This window comes from Protomyctophum parallelum, assembly GCF_964188405.1.
Source record: "Protomyctophum parallelum genome assembly, chromosome: 11".
NCBI classification, from domain to species: Eukaryota; Metazoa; Chordata; class Actinopteri; order Myctophiformes; family Myctophidae; genus Protomyctophum; species Protomyctophum parallelum.
This window is the reverse complement of record NC_139707.1, coordinates 19,633,362-19,647,603: the sequence shown is the minus strand read 5'-3', so window position 1 is coordinate 19,647,603 and position 14,242 is coordinate 19,633,362. Positions and strand designations below refer to the sequence as shown.

General features: G+C 39.1%; 1 protein-coding gene across 2 annotated transcripts in view; it reads left to right on the top strand.

Annotated features, from left to right (window-relative positions):
- The window catches only part of itga6a (integrin, alpha 6a), a 50,180-nt gene extending 36,113 nt beyond the window's left edge, over positions 1-14,067 (top strand). For both annotated transcript variants that reach the window (XM_083776221.1, XM_083776220.1), the window contains exons 2-26: positions 4,049-4,173; positions 4,312-4,391; positions 4,532-4,793; positions 6,057-6,188; positions 6,643-6,856; positions 6,971-7,164; positions 7,260-7,354; positions 7,953-8,080; positions 8,166-8,255; positions 8,342-8,403; positions 8,494-8,663; positions 9,496-9,639; positions 9,750-9,865; positions 10,116-10,275; positions 10,366-10,452; positions 10,539-10,618; positions 10,707-10,784; positions 10,889-10,991; positions 11,127-11,303; positions 12,346-12,444; positions 12,535-12,651; positions 12,743-12,841; positions 12,984-13,109; positions 13,285-13,417; positions 13,935-14,067. In XM_083776221.1, coding sequence (XP_083632347.1) covers positions 4,347-4,391; positions 4,532-4,793; positions 6,057-6,188; positions 6,643-6,856; positions 6,971-7,164; positions 7,260-7,354; positions 7,953-8,080; positions 8,166-8,255; positions 8,342-8,403; positions 8,494-8,663; positions 9,496-9,639; positions 9,750-9,865; positions 10,116-10,275; positions 10,366-10,452; positions 10,539-10,618; positions 10,707-10,784; positions 10,889-10,991; positions 11,127-11,303; positions 12,346-12,444; positions 12,535-12,651; positions 12,743-12,841; positions 12,984-13,109; positions 13,285-13,392 — 2,886 coding nt within the window. In that variant the 5' untranslated portion in view covers positions 4,049-4,173; positions 4,312-4,346 and the 3' untranslated portion in view covers positions 13,393-13,417; positions 13,935-14,067. The remainder of the gene's footprint in view (positions 1-4,048; positions 4,174-4,311; positions 4,392-4,531; positions 4,794-6,056; positions 6,189-6,642; positions 6,857-6,970; positions 7,165-7,259; positions 7,355-7,952; positions 8,081-8,165; positions 8,256-8,341; positions 8,404-8,493; positions 8,664-9,495; positions 9,640-9,749; positions 9,866-10,115; positions 10,276-10,365; positions 10,453-10,538; positions 10,619-10,706; positions 10,785-10,888; positions 10,992-11,126; positions 11,304-12,345; positions 12,445-12,534; positions 12,652-12,742; positions 12,842-12,983; positions 13,110-13,284; positions 13,418-13,934) is intronic.
- Positions 14,068-14,242: the final 175 nt, after the last annotated feature.

Genomic DNA, 14,242 nt, shown 5'->3' with positions numbered 1-14,242 from the left:
AGATAGATAGATAGATAGATAGATAGATAGATAGATGGATGCACACTAAAGCTGTCCCAGAATACACACACTTTTTGACCTCAGAAAAGAAAAATCACTAACTTGTGCAAAGTCTGCTATGTCCCAGATGTCAATAAAGGAGGAAAGAAATCACACCCGTGTGTGAACTGAGCGGTGCAGGCTTCTCAACAACACTGCTGGCTGGCTGCCAGAGGTATTGCAGCTATTCGTACTCCAAACAGACATACAGTACAGTACATACACACGCCGTTAAGAACCGCTCAAAAATGAACACAACCTTTTATAGGACATGTTATTCATTTGTTGAGCTACTTGTTACATGACCTTGTGAAAAGCTTGTGAGTGAGCCAGACCTTTATCAAGGAAATCTGCCTAGATTATGTTCTGATTATCCACTCATGGTTTGACACTGTCATAAATTGGTTGAAAATCCAATTGTGATAGAACATGATATACTCACTGTTATTCAGAAAAGTACAACAACTGCATCTCCATGATCTCCCCCTGTGGCTGTTTGTTCATAATCTCAGTTCTAAATCCCCATGTGACCCTGAGATAATCAGCCAACCAAGCTCAGTAGAGCAGACACTAGGCAATGAGCAGCCCTCCTCACCGTGAACCTAGCAGGCACATTAACCAGGTATCTCATTTCACAGCTCAGGAAACCACAAGTTGTGCGTAACAATTTGTTGAACATACTACATAGTTCACTTCCACTCTCTCTGTATGGGCATATTTCCCATGTTTCCCTGTACATATAATTTGATTATTATTGGAAGCAAAAGAGGACTTTATGCTGTCAATTATAATCAATGACAAATCATTGATGCGTCTTGGAACTTGGAAGACAAGGAATGAACCACGTTATGCCACATTATTGACCAAAATGTGCCCTCTTGGAAACAATGAATTGGATACCTCTTCGGTGAATAGGCTGTTGAGTCAGTGATGCATGTGGTTATGATGTCTTCCCAATGAAACCAGAGAAATGGTTATTTGACTAGACATGCCAGGCCATCTGTGCACGTGTAACCTGAGAGATTGAAGGTTGAGAGAACTGTCGATTTTCAGTCAAGATTCCATGCACAGTATTAGTGTGTCACACCATCAACTGACTGTGTATTTTTTGCTAAATTACTGCAGGTGAATTAGTAAACTACGGCCGTGTGCTTTTAGAATGTGCAAGTAATTCCTTTATTGATGTAACAAGGCAGTCAAAGGTCAGTACAAAACAATGTGTGTGTGTAAACTGAATCAGTTAGAACAGCTGCAGGGGTCTGGTGGCTTTGAGTGCACAGCTGTGGGAACGTTGGACCACATCTGTTAACAAAGACCGGTGAGGTCACTGTATGGACACTATACTACTATAGCCATTCTCATTTACACAGCAATGACAGACACACTGCATGGGGTGGCATCATTTCTGTATCCCCTTAAACCTGAATCAGGTTATTGGAGTGACTGTTGCTCTCTAAGTAACAGATAACAGAGAATAGTCCATGCAAGAATGTTGATTGATCATTGATTTGAATAGTTAAGTGACATCCATAATTTAGTGTCTGATAATTATTGTTAGTTTAGAATAGATTAACAAACCGTGACATTCCAATGTTGGGCTAAATTAAATAATAATACAAAATAAAGAGAGAAAAAAGGTTGACACTAAGGTCTCAGAGGCACTTGCCCGGTGGGCAAGTACAGGTCATGTCCTATTTGCCCACTTGCCCGAAAAGTAAAAAAAGAAAAAAGTCCATTATAAAATGATAGGTCAAGTTTGAATTACCGTTCACTAGGCTGTACGATTAAAATGTACCTAAATTTTTATGCCAAATACCTACACACAGTAGCTATGAATGACTATGGGTTCACACTTGATATTTAATATTTTTAAGTGTAGTAACAGTGAAAACAGCACATCATAGGTAAACAGTGCTCTTATTTTCATTTCACAGACCAGAAGGCAGAGCACTCTGGCCACGTTCAGGTGTTTTATATTTTGTGTTGTGTTCATACAGTAGATGGTTGTGTCCCCTCTCAAAAGAGCAGTCGCCTGGTCGGGCAACCTGAAAGCAGACTCCACCTGCCCCAAAGTTGTATTTACCTGCCAGGGGCAGGTGGGCAACCCCTAGTGTCAACGCCTGCCAAAAATAGCAGATCTACAAGCTCTCAATGCATCACATTGCAAGACTTGTGAGATTCTAGATTGTCTATTTTTGCTTGTCATAGTGGGCATATGTCCTACCATGTATCACGTTGTTGGCAGTGTAGACAACATAATTGATCTGGGATAACAAGTACTGGCCTGTGTTTAGTCTAGTTAGCCTCCTTCCAAACTCAACAGCTTGTCCATGTATTTGCCAGACTTTGGATGCAAAGGGCTGGAGTATTGCATGTAAATGTTACTGTTGCTCTTCACAGACTCGCTAAATTCTACAACTGTCACTGTACTGAGAATCCTTCCTGTTAAGTTGTATGTGTTGCTGAGTTATAAGCTCTGCACATTATGTGCTTTTTTTCCCTGACTGTTGCAAGTGATCCTATGGATATTGCTTTTCTTGACTTTAAGTTTTGAGTGTGATGTAAATAGCACGAATAATGTGGCCCCATCCTCTCTGGAAGAATGTGTATGTGGTTTTATTTTTGTCACTACATATAAGGCTTTGATCTAATTTGATTTCTAGTTTTCATCTAATGTAGACTCTAGTCTAAAGTTAAACGATAGACTATACAAAACATGCTTGGCAAAATCTCTTCACAGCTAGTGGCTGCACTTTGACATTGTGTTTAAAACCTCTCAATTGACTGCTATTTTCTATTTGCATTTCACCAGCTGTGGATTGAAGGGAGGGAAGAATTGTAGGCACAACCTCACAAAGGACCTCCTCTGGAGCACTCTTCTTTAGCAAATGTAGAACTACAGTGCAGAGATCAATAGCACATGTAGGAAAGGGACTATGGAACCATAGTACCATACTGTCTAAAAAAGGAAGAGGGTGGAGAGGATCCCTTCCCTGTCCTTTGAGAACATTCTCACATTCTCACATGTTAGACCTCTCACGGTTCTTCATATTGCAAAGAAACTTCCTTATGTCTTTGTGGAAGTTTGTAAAATAATTTATTTTCCCCAAAACATTCATATTAAAGTGTTCATTCACTGCATTGCAGTTCATCTAATACTGTTTTCACATGCTTTCTTAGTATGGGCTGTGGCTCTAACTGTCCAGACTAGAAAATGTGACCCAGACACTTTTTGGTGCCCTCTTTCTCTCCCTCCCTCCCTCTTTGAGGCTGCCCAACAATGAGCTTTCTGTTTACTTCTTTTTACAACTGAAATTGTTTTTCATTTTCTTAAGTGCTAAGTACAAACCACATCCTAAAACCATTTACGAAGGATTTTTTTTAAATCAAACTATCTGACTACCGTGTCCTTCCCATACATTACTTGCAACTTAATAACGAGAAGTGTTGTCAAAGATTTATACCTAGAGTGGCCATTCACTTTAACCAACCCTGTAACACATGCGTCTCTTTATGCGTGTTAAGGCTCTCAGAGAAAGTGTGGGTGTTAGCAATATGTGGTTAGTGAGCTAATGTTGTACAGAACAATCCCATTATTGAACATGCTCCAAATTAGATTGCCTGCTCCAATGCTCTCTTGCCCAAAGCAGAATGCACAGTACAGTAGTCTACTGTTATACAACGCAGTGTTCTGTTTTGTCTCTTATTATCAAAAAATGGCTTTCATAATGGCTGATCACTCATAGCTGACCCTCAATGCCCAGACCCCACTTTGAAAACCACTGTTCTATGAAAACCAAGGGCCTTTTGTTTTTCATAGTAGGTATGCTATGCAAAAGCAGGTCTGTAATGTGACATTTCTGCAATATTAGGTAACTTTCGATAGTTAAGGGGCTGATTGCATTGTTTTATTCTTTTAAAGACTGTTGTAAAAGGACCAACTTGTGTAGAAACCTTTCATGCATTGCATATTAATGTATTTTAAATATATATATTTCCCCCTCTATAGGCTATTGATTGGGGCCCCGAGAGCCAGATCTCTGGGCAAGCAGAAATCCAACATTACAGGAGGCCTGTATAAATGTTTAATAACACAATCCAATGACTGTGAACGTGTTCAGTTTGACAATGAAGGTGAGCTGTTTGACTCTATCCTCTTTAAAAATCTTGAGGCTTATTATGGAGTGGGTCATACATAATTGTCATTATTAATTTGAAACTGATTTCATGCTAAAGTACTGTAACAATAACTTGGTTGGTGAATGTTCATAGAGGATGAACGGAATGAGTACAAGGAGAACCAATGGATGGGCGTGACAGTTCAGAGCCAGGGACCCGGGGGGAAGATTGTAGTAAGTAATGCTGTCACACATTTAGAGAGATCTTTGTTGCAGCTGTTTATTATGGCTTTTGTCACAGCCATGGACCAGGGCTATTCAAACACAGAATGTTGGATATGAACTGTGGCGCGGTTTCATTTTTGTGACTGCAGACGTGCGCTCATCGCTACCAGAGGCGTTTGTTTGTGAACACGTCGCAAGAGTCCCGTGACATCACCGGGCGCTGCTATGTTCTGAGCCAGGACCTGACCATCGACACTTCTTCTGATGAGGACGGAGGTAACTGGAAGTTCTGTGAGGGCAGAGCCAGAGGTCATGAGCGCTTTGGATCCTGCCAGCAGGGCCTGGCTGCCACCTTTACCAAGGACTACCATTATGTACTGTTTGGAGCACCAGGAGCTTACAACTGGAAAGGTAATATCTTATCTCGTAACTTAAAATTAACATTGCTAATGCATTTGAACCAATGGTTCTCAATTGCATTTCAGTAGCTCTGCCTGCATCCCAGCAGTGTTGTTTTTGGCAGCAAATTTTGATTTTAGTTTTAGTCATAGTCTCTTGAATATTATCCATTTAGTTTTAGTCACATTTTAGTCACCTGGAATGTTTTAGTGTTAGTCTAGTTTTACTCGACTAAATATCATAAGATTTTAGTCGACTAAATATACAGTTGATTTAGTCGACTAAAATGTATTTTGTCGGGCCTTGATGCCGTCGTAATGACTGATTTGGTTTTCGTCAGTGGAAAATGGTAGTCGACGAACATTTTTCGTCTTAGTTTTAGTCGACGAAAACAACACTGCATCCCAGCAGTCTATTTTCTATATGCAGGGGAGAACTAGGCTTGAATCCAGAGTACTGTTGGTTTTCATTCTAGCTGACAAATCCGGTACTAATTTATACCCAGGGTGAAATGAAATTCCTGTCAGAATCTGACAGATGTAGGTGCATTAGTCAATGCTACGCTATTCGTTGAAATTAAGACCTTATATGCATTCCTTTGCATGTCTTTTGGAATTACACAGTCAACTAGAGGCCAACATAACAGAGCATAGCAAACATTATCTTATTAAGTCATAATATTTTGTTTCTGTGTCTGAATAATGTGTTTAACGCAAATTATTTTTCACGTATTAAACTTTTTAACAACTTGGCATGGCATCCCTGTTTTGAGCTTGTCATTATAGGCCAGCATTTTCCTGACAGATTGTGAGTTTAGAGATATTTAAGGCTATTTGAAGCTATTTTCAAAACATTTGCTGAAATTTTCAGAAAGTAGCTTATAGTTAAAATCTGTTTTGGATATAGTAGTATCCTGCCATAATCAATATTCCCCCATTTCTTACAATTTACAATTTAGGCATTTAGCAGACGCTCTTAATCCAGAGCGACTTACATTAAGCAAGAACAAAAAAGCATGGGAATACATCACATAAAAAAAGCATTTATCATGAAACATGCGTAAGCTAAGAACGTAACAGTGGAATATCTATATACCGGTAATACATATATACATATACATATAAACTATACATATATACTATACTATTCTATACATATGTACTATAACGTGCTATGACTACATACAATGCAATTATAGCGCTATTTACATAACTTCTACAAATTTCTTAATTTGAACATACCGTATAATGTACTCTTCTTCAATTTCCACTTCAGGCATGGTAAGAGCAGAGCAGAAGAACAACACTTTGCTGGAAATGGGATTTTATGATGATGGTCCTTATGAAGTTCTGGACGAGAACCCTTCAGACGCTGATCCACTGCGTGTGCCTGCCAACAGCTACCTAGGTGGGTTTCGGTTCGGGAGCCTGGTTTACATATGCTTAATGTCAGCTATGTGTTGTTCTACTCAGATATCCTGTTTAGGAGCTTTTAATCTGCCAACCGCCATGAGAATCACCCCCCTTTGCAGGTCAACAGTCCCTTACTGTTGACCTGCAAAGGGGGGTGATCTCTAGATGTGTCAACCAATAGTTATTTAGGTTTGTAAGTTGTAACCTTTGGATTTATGCCTTAAACCTTACATTTACTTCTTAACAACCCCTCTCCATGGTGGTTAACTCACATATTTTTCATTATGTTATTTAATCAAAGTTTACTTACACATTTGTTCCTCTTTTCATAAGAACTTATAACTTGTGAAATGACCTTGATGATGATCTTAATTTATTCATGTTCATCCATTTTATGTATCTAAAAGAAAATGCATTCTGAACATAAAAATGTATCTCCTATGCTTTAGGATTTTCTCTTGATTCGGGATACAGCATCAGCAAGCATCATGGATTAACGATAGTGGCTGGGGCTCCCAGATTCGATCACTTTGGTGCTGTGGTGCTGTTTAGGAAAGAGAGTCAGGCCTCTACCAAACTGCATGCAGAGTACATTCTGAAGGGCTCAGGGCTGGCATCCTCCTTCGGATATGATGTGACTGTAGTTGACCTGAATTCAGATGGGTATGTGACATTTCTTATGTTATATTATATCTGCACATTAACGTCCGGAAATGTTTTACTGTGTGCCTTCACCACACCCAGATTCAACAATTCCTTCTGTTAATTGTGTTTTAGATGGGAAGATATAGTCGTGGGAGCTCCTCAGTTCTTCATGAAGGACGGAGATGTTGGAGGAGCTGTTTATGTCTACATCAACCAGGAAGGAAAGTGGGACAAGATCACTCCCATCCGCCTCAATGGAACAAAAAATTCAATGTTTGGACTGGCAGTGGAGAACATTGGAGACACCAATCAGGACTCATATCCAGGTACTGCAGGGCTCCCTTCTTTCGTTTTTGTGCTTCTTTCTATGTATAATTATGTAGGTAAGATAATATTGCTTCAACTGGTTTCTCTTTTGTAGACATTGCTGTTGGAGCTCCCTATGACAATGCAGGGGAAGGACAGGTTTACATTTATCACGGCTCTGCCCAAGGAATCAACACTAAGCCTGCACAGGTTTGTGTTACTAAGCTTTGCACATAATCACGTGTAACTTTCTTTGTAGATAAGTTGTGCAGTTACCTTGCCATCCAAATGAGCAACTATTTTTGATATCTCGCCCACCTTTGGAGTTACACCATCTTTTTCAATAATGGTTACGATCCGCAACAGTAGTCCAAACAGACGCGTTTCGGCACTCAGGCCTTCGTCAGTGTTAGTGTGTAGCGAGTAAGCGACTGGGCATTTTAACCCTTTCTGCTCAAGACGTAGCATTTGTCATGACAATCACAGATCTGTGATCAGATCCTGTTCCATCGAGACATCAAGTGCCAGTGATGGGCTTTGGTAGAACATTTGTATAGCTTATTGATGCTCTAATTCAAAGGGTAATTATACGTGTAACGTGAATACAATTATCTTTGTGTGTTTAAGTGGTAAAAATGTTGAACTGTTTTGCAATACAATAAGATTGAATGGGGAGCACAGAAATAACTGATAAGGCTACTTTATTTAGCTAGGAAGATATATGTTTTTCCACCAAAGTTCAACATCACTTGCTGTCCAGGAGAATGAAATAATCATTCAAACTTGTATTACGCTGGCTTCATTACAGATCCTTTCAGCAGGACAAAACAACATCAGATTGTTTGGATATTCTCTAGCAGGGAACTTGGACTTAGATGGTAACTCTTATCCAGATCTGGCTGTAGGTTCTCTGTCAGACACAGCTTTGATATTCAGGTAATTGTTATTTATGTTAATTCTTATACTTATTAAACCATAGGTTAATTCAGAAATTTCATGCAACCACTTTTTTCTCTCTCAGAGCAAGGCCAGTTATAAGCATCAAGATGGATGTCAAAATAAACCCAAGGGAAATAGACCTCACAAAGAAAACCTGCGGTAACAGTATTTGGTATGTATTAAAATGGTCCTTGAGGCATTGCATACACATCAACATGTTTTATAACTGATTATTAATAAAGCATTTCTTATTCATAGCTTCACTGTGGAGGCATGCTTCTCCTACAAAGCAAACACTCCATCCTACAGCCCAAGACTGAGTGAGTGAGATGACATAAGTAATATTCTCCCATATTGAAGTCAGCGGAAAGTCTTTTCTTTTCTCATGCACACTTTCCCCACCTTAACAGTCATCGGTTATTCTATGGAGGCAGAGGGGGATCGAAGGAAACAAGGGCTTCTATCCAGAGTTGTGTTCATGAACAAGTCCCGCACTGACCAAGACTATCAATCCACTGGTACCATGGAACTACGTGGCCAGAAAAAGAGACCATGCATCACAATCAAAGTCAAACTTCAGGTAAGCTGGTCATGAAGCTAGGCCATTCATTCCACACCCACTAGTGAGAAAGTGGCAGTTTGAGCTACGCAGAAAAATCAATATTCTCTGACAGCCGAAGATTGTGTTTTCACCCCTGTTTGGTTTTGTGTGTGTGTGTGTGTGTGTGTGTGTGTGTGTGTGTGTGTGTGTGTGTGTGTGTGTGTGTGTGTGTGTGTGTGTGTGTGTGTGCGCACGCGCATATGTGTGTCTGTGTGTGTGCGCGCGCATGTGTGTGTCACACTGGCCCCTTTTCCATCAAAATAACTTTGATTCTAGAACTGGTTCCGTTCTAAAATCTTGGATTTTTGGTTCCAATTCAGTTATTTTGGTTGTCAGTGGAAACACTCTGAACTGGTTCAATATTAGGCGGGAAAAAAGAACCGAACTCGTTCAACCCGGTGCAAAAGGGGCATGTGTGCACGGCTCATCTTCGGACATAGACAGACCAATTGGTGTCAATTGGTTGTGATTCGATTTCACTGCCCCTGAAATTGTGGGGCACCAATCGGCCCAGCCCTGGTCTGGCAAGGCAACTCAGTCTGGCGTAGACAGTATCACCTTTTCAGCGTAACTGAGTTATTAACACTGATGAATTTACAGAGTAGTGAATGTCTATTTGAGAGATTGGCAGTTGTTAAACTCTATGCAGAGCCAGTAAATTATGATAGTACTGTTTGAGAAGTTATGATTATTACATAGGACAGACTATGGTAAATTTGTCAGTACAAATACAGACAACTTTCCTGTGTCATTTACTTAAAAAATGAATGATTATTCCATATGTAACCATTATAGTTTCTGCTTTGCACAGGATAACATTAAGGACAAACTGCGGGGCATTCCCATTGAGGTGGCTGTGAGAATTGTGGGTACAAAGCGTCAGAAGAGACAGGACACACTTCCTCAGCTTATACCTATCTTAGATTCCTCTCAACCTAGCAAAGATGTCTCAGAGGTAAACATTCCAGCTACTCCGATTATTGCGAATTGTTATTGAATCAAATTGAATTGAAAGAATTTACGTGGTCTATCAAATTATCATGTTTGATTCTGCTATTGTTGCAGGTTAACTTCCTGAAGGAGGGATGTGGAAGTGATAATATTTGCCAAAGTAACTTGCAGTTGCAGTACAAATTCTGTTACAAAAAACACAATCAAGATGTTTTCCTTCCGTTACCCATGTGAGTACAAACAATTAATTGCCACAGATGAATCAAATACAAATTTGAAAACTTTGAAGCATAGAGAAAAGAACTGAGAGTTGCAGACATGCAGCGGTATGATATCATCATGTGTTTTTATGTCTGGAGAATGCTGTTTTCCACATTTAATCAGACTTTCAAACCCAGATTGCACACAGTTCAGTTGCACTCAATGTTGGTAGAGTACTTTTTATTTTATTTTTTACATTTCATGTTTGTTTATCTGCAGTGAGGACAGGCTCCCTGTGTTCTATTTGAATGACGAGAAAAAAGACATTGCACTGGAGGTTATTGTGACGAACCGCCATGGAGACGATGCTCATGAGGCTAAGTTAGTGGGGACCTTTCCAGAGGCACTTTCCTATTCTGGAGTTCGCTCACAGAAAATGGTAAACAACAAAACAAAACAAAACAAAACAACAGTAAACAATGCAGTGACACTCCATACTTCTTAACATTGCACCATGCTCTTTTTTCAGAGGGACAGACAAATAATCTGTCTTGCTAACCAGAATGGCTCTCAAGCTTGGTGTGACCTGGCGAATCCACTCAAGAGAGACTTAGAGGTATGGTAGCAGTCATTCATCTGCTCATTATAGTGTGATCATATATATTTTAGCCATGTTTAATGATTTATTTGTTTTGTCTTTAGGCTACGTTTTACATTCTCTTAAGCACTGTGGATATCTCTCTCGAAACTACCGAGATCGACATCCTATTGCATTTACAAACGTAAGTATAAACTGCCAATGCATGTGTGTGTGTGATCATCAACAACAATTATTATTTCATACTTATGAATGATAATTCCTTCTATTAGGACCAGTACACAGGAAGAAATTGCCATTGTGAGAGCAAAGGTCAAGATAGTAATTGAGCTGTCGCTGTCAGTCACTGGGTATGTCCTGTCTTACTCAATTACTTACATAAATGTAATTGTTAGTTGGAATCATCAGTCATCACATATGTGTATACTGAAGAATTGTGTGTGTTTTCCAACAGGGTAGCAAGGCCTGCCCAGGTATATTTTGGGGGTGCTGTGAAGGGTGAGAGTGCCATGAAGACAGAAGATGAGATCGGCAGTTTGATAAACTACGAGTTCAGGGTAAACGCCACCTTCTTTAATAATTCTCTAGTAGTTACAACAATCCTCCTTCAGCAACCACTAGTACTGTTACAGGATTTAAGGTGGTTGAATGTATAATATAACTAGCACCTTCTATTTTGAATATTCCCCCAGATAAACAATTTGGGGAAGCCTTTGACTTCTTTTGGCACAGCATCACTTAACATTCAGTGGCCCAAGGAGAATGTAGATGGGAAATGGCTCCTCTATCTGGTGAAGATCAGCACAACAGGCCTGGAGGAGGTCCCATGCTCTCCTGAGTCTGAGATCAACCCCCTCACAGTCATAGAGGTAGATCCTTTGTCCATTCTTGTTGATGCTAAATCATGCAAAAGTTTAAAGGTAGGGTAAGTGGTAAGCTCTATAAAGTGTTTGTTCAGTAACAGGAGTTTCCATGTCTCTCCAGCTATTTATGAAACAGATTTTTTTTTTTTTTATACATTTAAAAGAATGTATAAATCTAAAATAATAGATAAGTATAGAACATTATTATAATCTAGTGTATCTATTAATCATATCCTAACCATATATTAGTACATAATTATGATGATGATAAAGTAATGGTATAACCGTACAAATAACATTTCTTCTTACGTGCGGCTCTGGATTCTGTGTGACCAAATTTGTCTTCCCCTGTCGTGTCTTTCTCTTTTATTTTTTTGCTCATTTCGTTTATTTTTTTTGTTTGTTTTATGTCCCTCCTTGTTTGTAGTTATATATCTTTTTTTCTCAAAGTCTGCTTATGTCTAAAGGATAGAAAAAAAAGCCATTGGCTTCAGCCTAAACCTTTTTGGTCTTGTAAAAAAAAAAAGTTGTAAAAAAAACAAAAAAAACATGATGAAATGAATACATGTAATGTCATTCTATGACCAAAATAAAACTGAACTGAACTGAATGCATTTTCAGGTCGGGATACCTATTTTATCCAATCAGGATAGAGTACTCAGTCAGGATACAGATACAAGTAAAATTGGAAGTGATGACAAATAGAAGCTGATAAATGGGTACACTCTCCTGATTGACTGAAAATGTGTCACCTACCTAAAAAAGTATTTTCTGTTTATTAAAGAACTAGAGACACGGGAGACCACTGTTACTGAACAATTATTACATCAGAACATATCACTTACCCTACCTTTAAGTCACATCTTCTAATAAGCAAACCAAATGTACTCTGCTCAATGGGCTATATTCACTCAGTGACCATTTTGCATCATGCTCTGGGATTGGAGTTCTACACCCCCTGAGCTTGATGTGAGAGCAAAGTGGCCAATATGTGAATATGATCAATATTGGACTAGATTAGAGTAAATGGGAAATTATGTGTTTTCAGGAGTCATCCTCATCCAGAACCAAGCGTGAAGTTGGAGGAAGAAAATCATCTAACAGTAAAATATCTTTACTGCTGGACAAAAGAAAGCACAAAGTTTTGGTGAGTTTTTGGCATCTACATTGTATCAGTAAGTATTTAAAAAATATATGGTGGCCAGAATATTCTATAATACTTGTTCTTTTCCCTCAGATGTGTGGGAATGGATATGATGCCAAATGTGTGGTTATCAAGTGCCCCCTACAGGGCTTGGATAGTACAGCAGTGATTGCATTGAGAGCGCGATTATGGAATTCAACGTTCCTGGAGGTACATTTACAACATTTTTGCACCACCAGAGATTAATCTCATGATTTCTTATGACCGTTTGAACTGATTGACTGTCTTTGTCTTTAAACAGAACTATGCTTCACTGAACTATATTGATATTATAGTGAAAGCCTCACTCAGGCTAGACAACCCTGCAAAAAATATGATCATGAGAAATGCTGAGACTCAGGTGAGTGAGTGGCCCAATAATCCGTCCATGTCTGCAAACTACCAACATAAATGAATAGACGTAAATACATAATATCAAAGTAATTTTTGGTTATTAATCACTTGATCGTTGTTGTATCCAATATTTTCATTGGTAATTGTAGGTGAGATTGACAGTGTTCCCAGAAAATAAGGTTGCCCAGTACGGAGGAGCTCCCTGGTGGATCATCCTTGTGGCTGTTCTCGCTGGCATCCTGATGTTAGCATTGCTAGTGTTTATACTCTGGAAGGTAAGACCGTGGCAATTAAGTTTCTCTGGTGTTGCACTTTTATAAGCTGACAGCCACTTGAATTGCAGTTCTCCTGTGTGGATGGGAGGGTATTAAGTTGGCTATACAGTCTCTCACAAATAATAATTCATTTTGTCACCCATAATGATTCATCATCACCCTTGCCCTCCTCCAGTGTGGTTTCTTCAAGAGAGCTCCAAAAGACCAGTATGACGCTGCAATTCACAAGGCAGAAATCCATGTTCAGCCCTCTGACAAAGACAAACTCTCTACCGATGCATAATGCCTGACATGTATTCAGTCCCAGGGTAAAAACAATAAGCTGTTAACATGGAGTGTGGTTATGACTGACTAATGACCTCGCTCTTCTTGGAAGGAAGTGCCTAACTGCCAAATAGACAGATTCAGTGGACATAATTCAAAAGTCCTTATTGTCCTAAAGCCAGTGGAATCACTAGTCAGAACAGAATGTATTTAACATATTAACATTAGCATTTTATGTATCTGCTGAATGACAATAAAGCTATCTATCTAACATAATGTTATATTAACCTTAATACTAACGTGTTTTCTTTATCAACAGGCTGATATTTTCCCCCTCTTCAAACTTTAAATGCTTTTATATAAAATAAAGAAATCTTGCAAGCACTTGAAGCATATTCTGCTTGTTACTGCTTTGCTTGCATGGCTATGAAATTGTTCTCTCTGGCAAGCACTAACAAAACTACACACATTTCTTTCTCTTACATTGTATACATTATACATACAGTATGCGTTAATTATGTTGTTAGTGCAGTTTGTAATGGAGGATATTTTTCTTCCCAGTGTGGATTCTTCAAACGATCCAAGTATGATGACAGCGTTCCAAAGTACCACGCAGTAAGAATAAGAAAGGAATCCCATCAGTACAAAGATGAAAATGTGAAGCTTGATCCTTTTGAAAAAAAGCAGTGGATGACCTCTTGGAGTGAGAATGAGAGCTACTCCTGAAACATTTTGCCATTCACATTAAATGGAGACAGGGATCATCACCTTCTTGTCCCAGAGGTTAAGCCACAAGCATGGACCCTATCATCTTTCATTCTGAAATGTTCACTGACTTTGGAGAACATAACTACTCAATGGTGTTTATT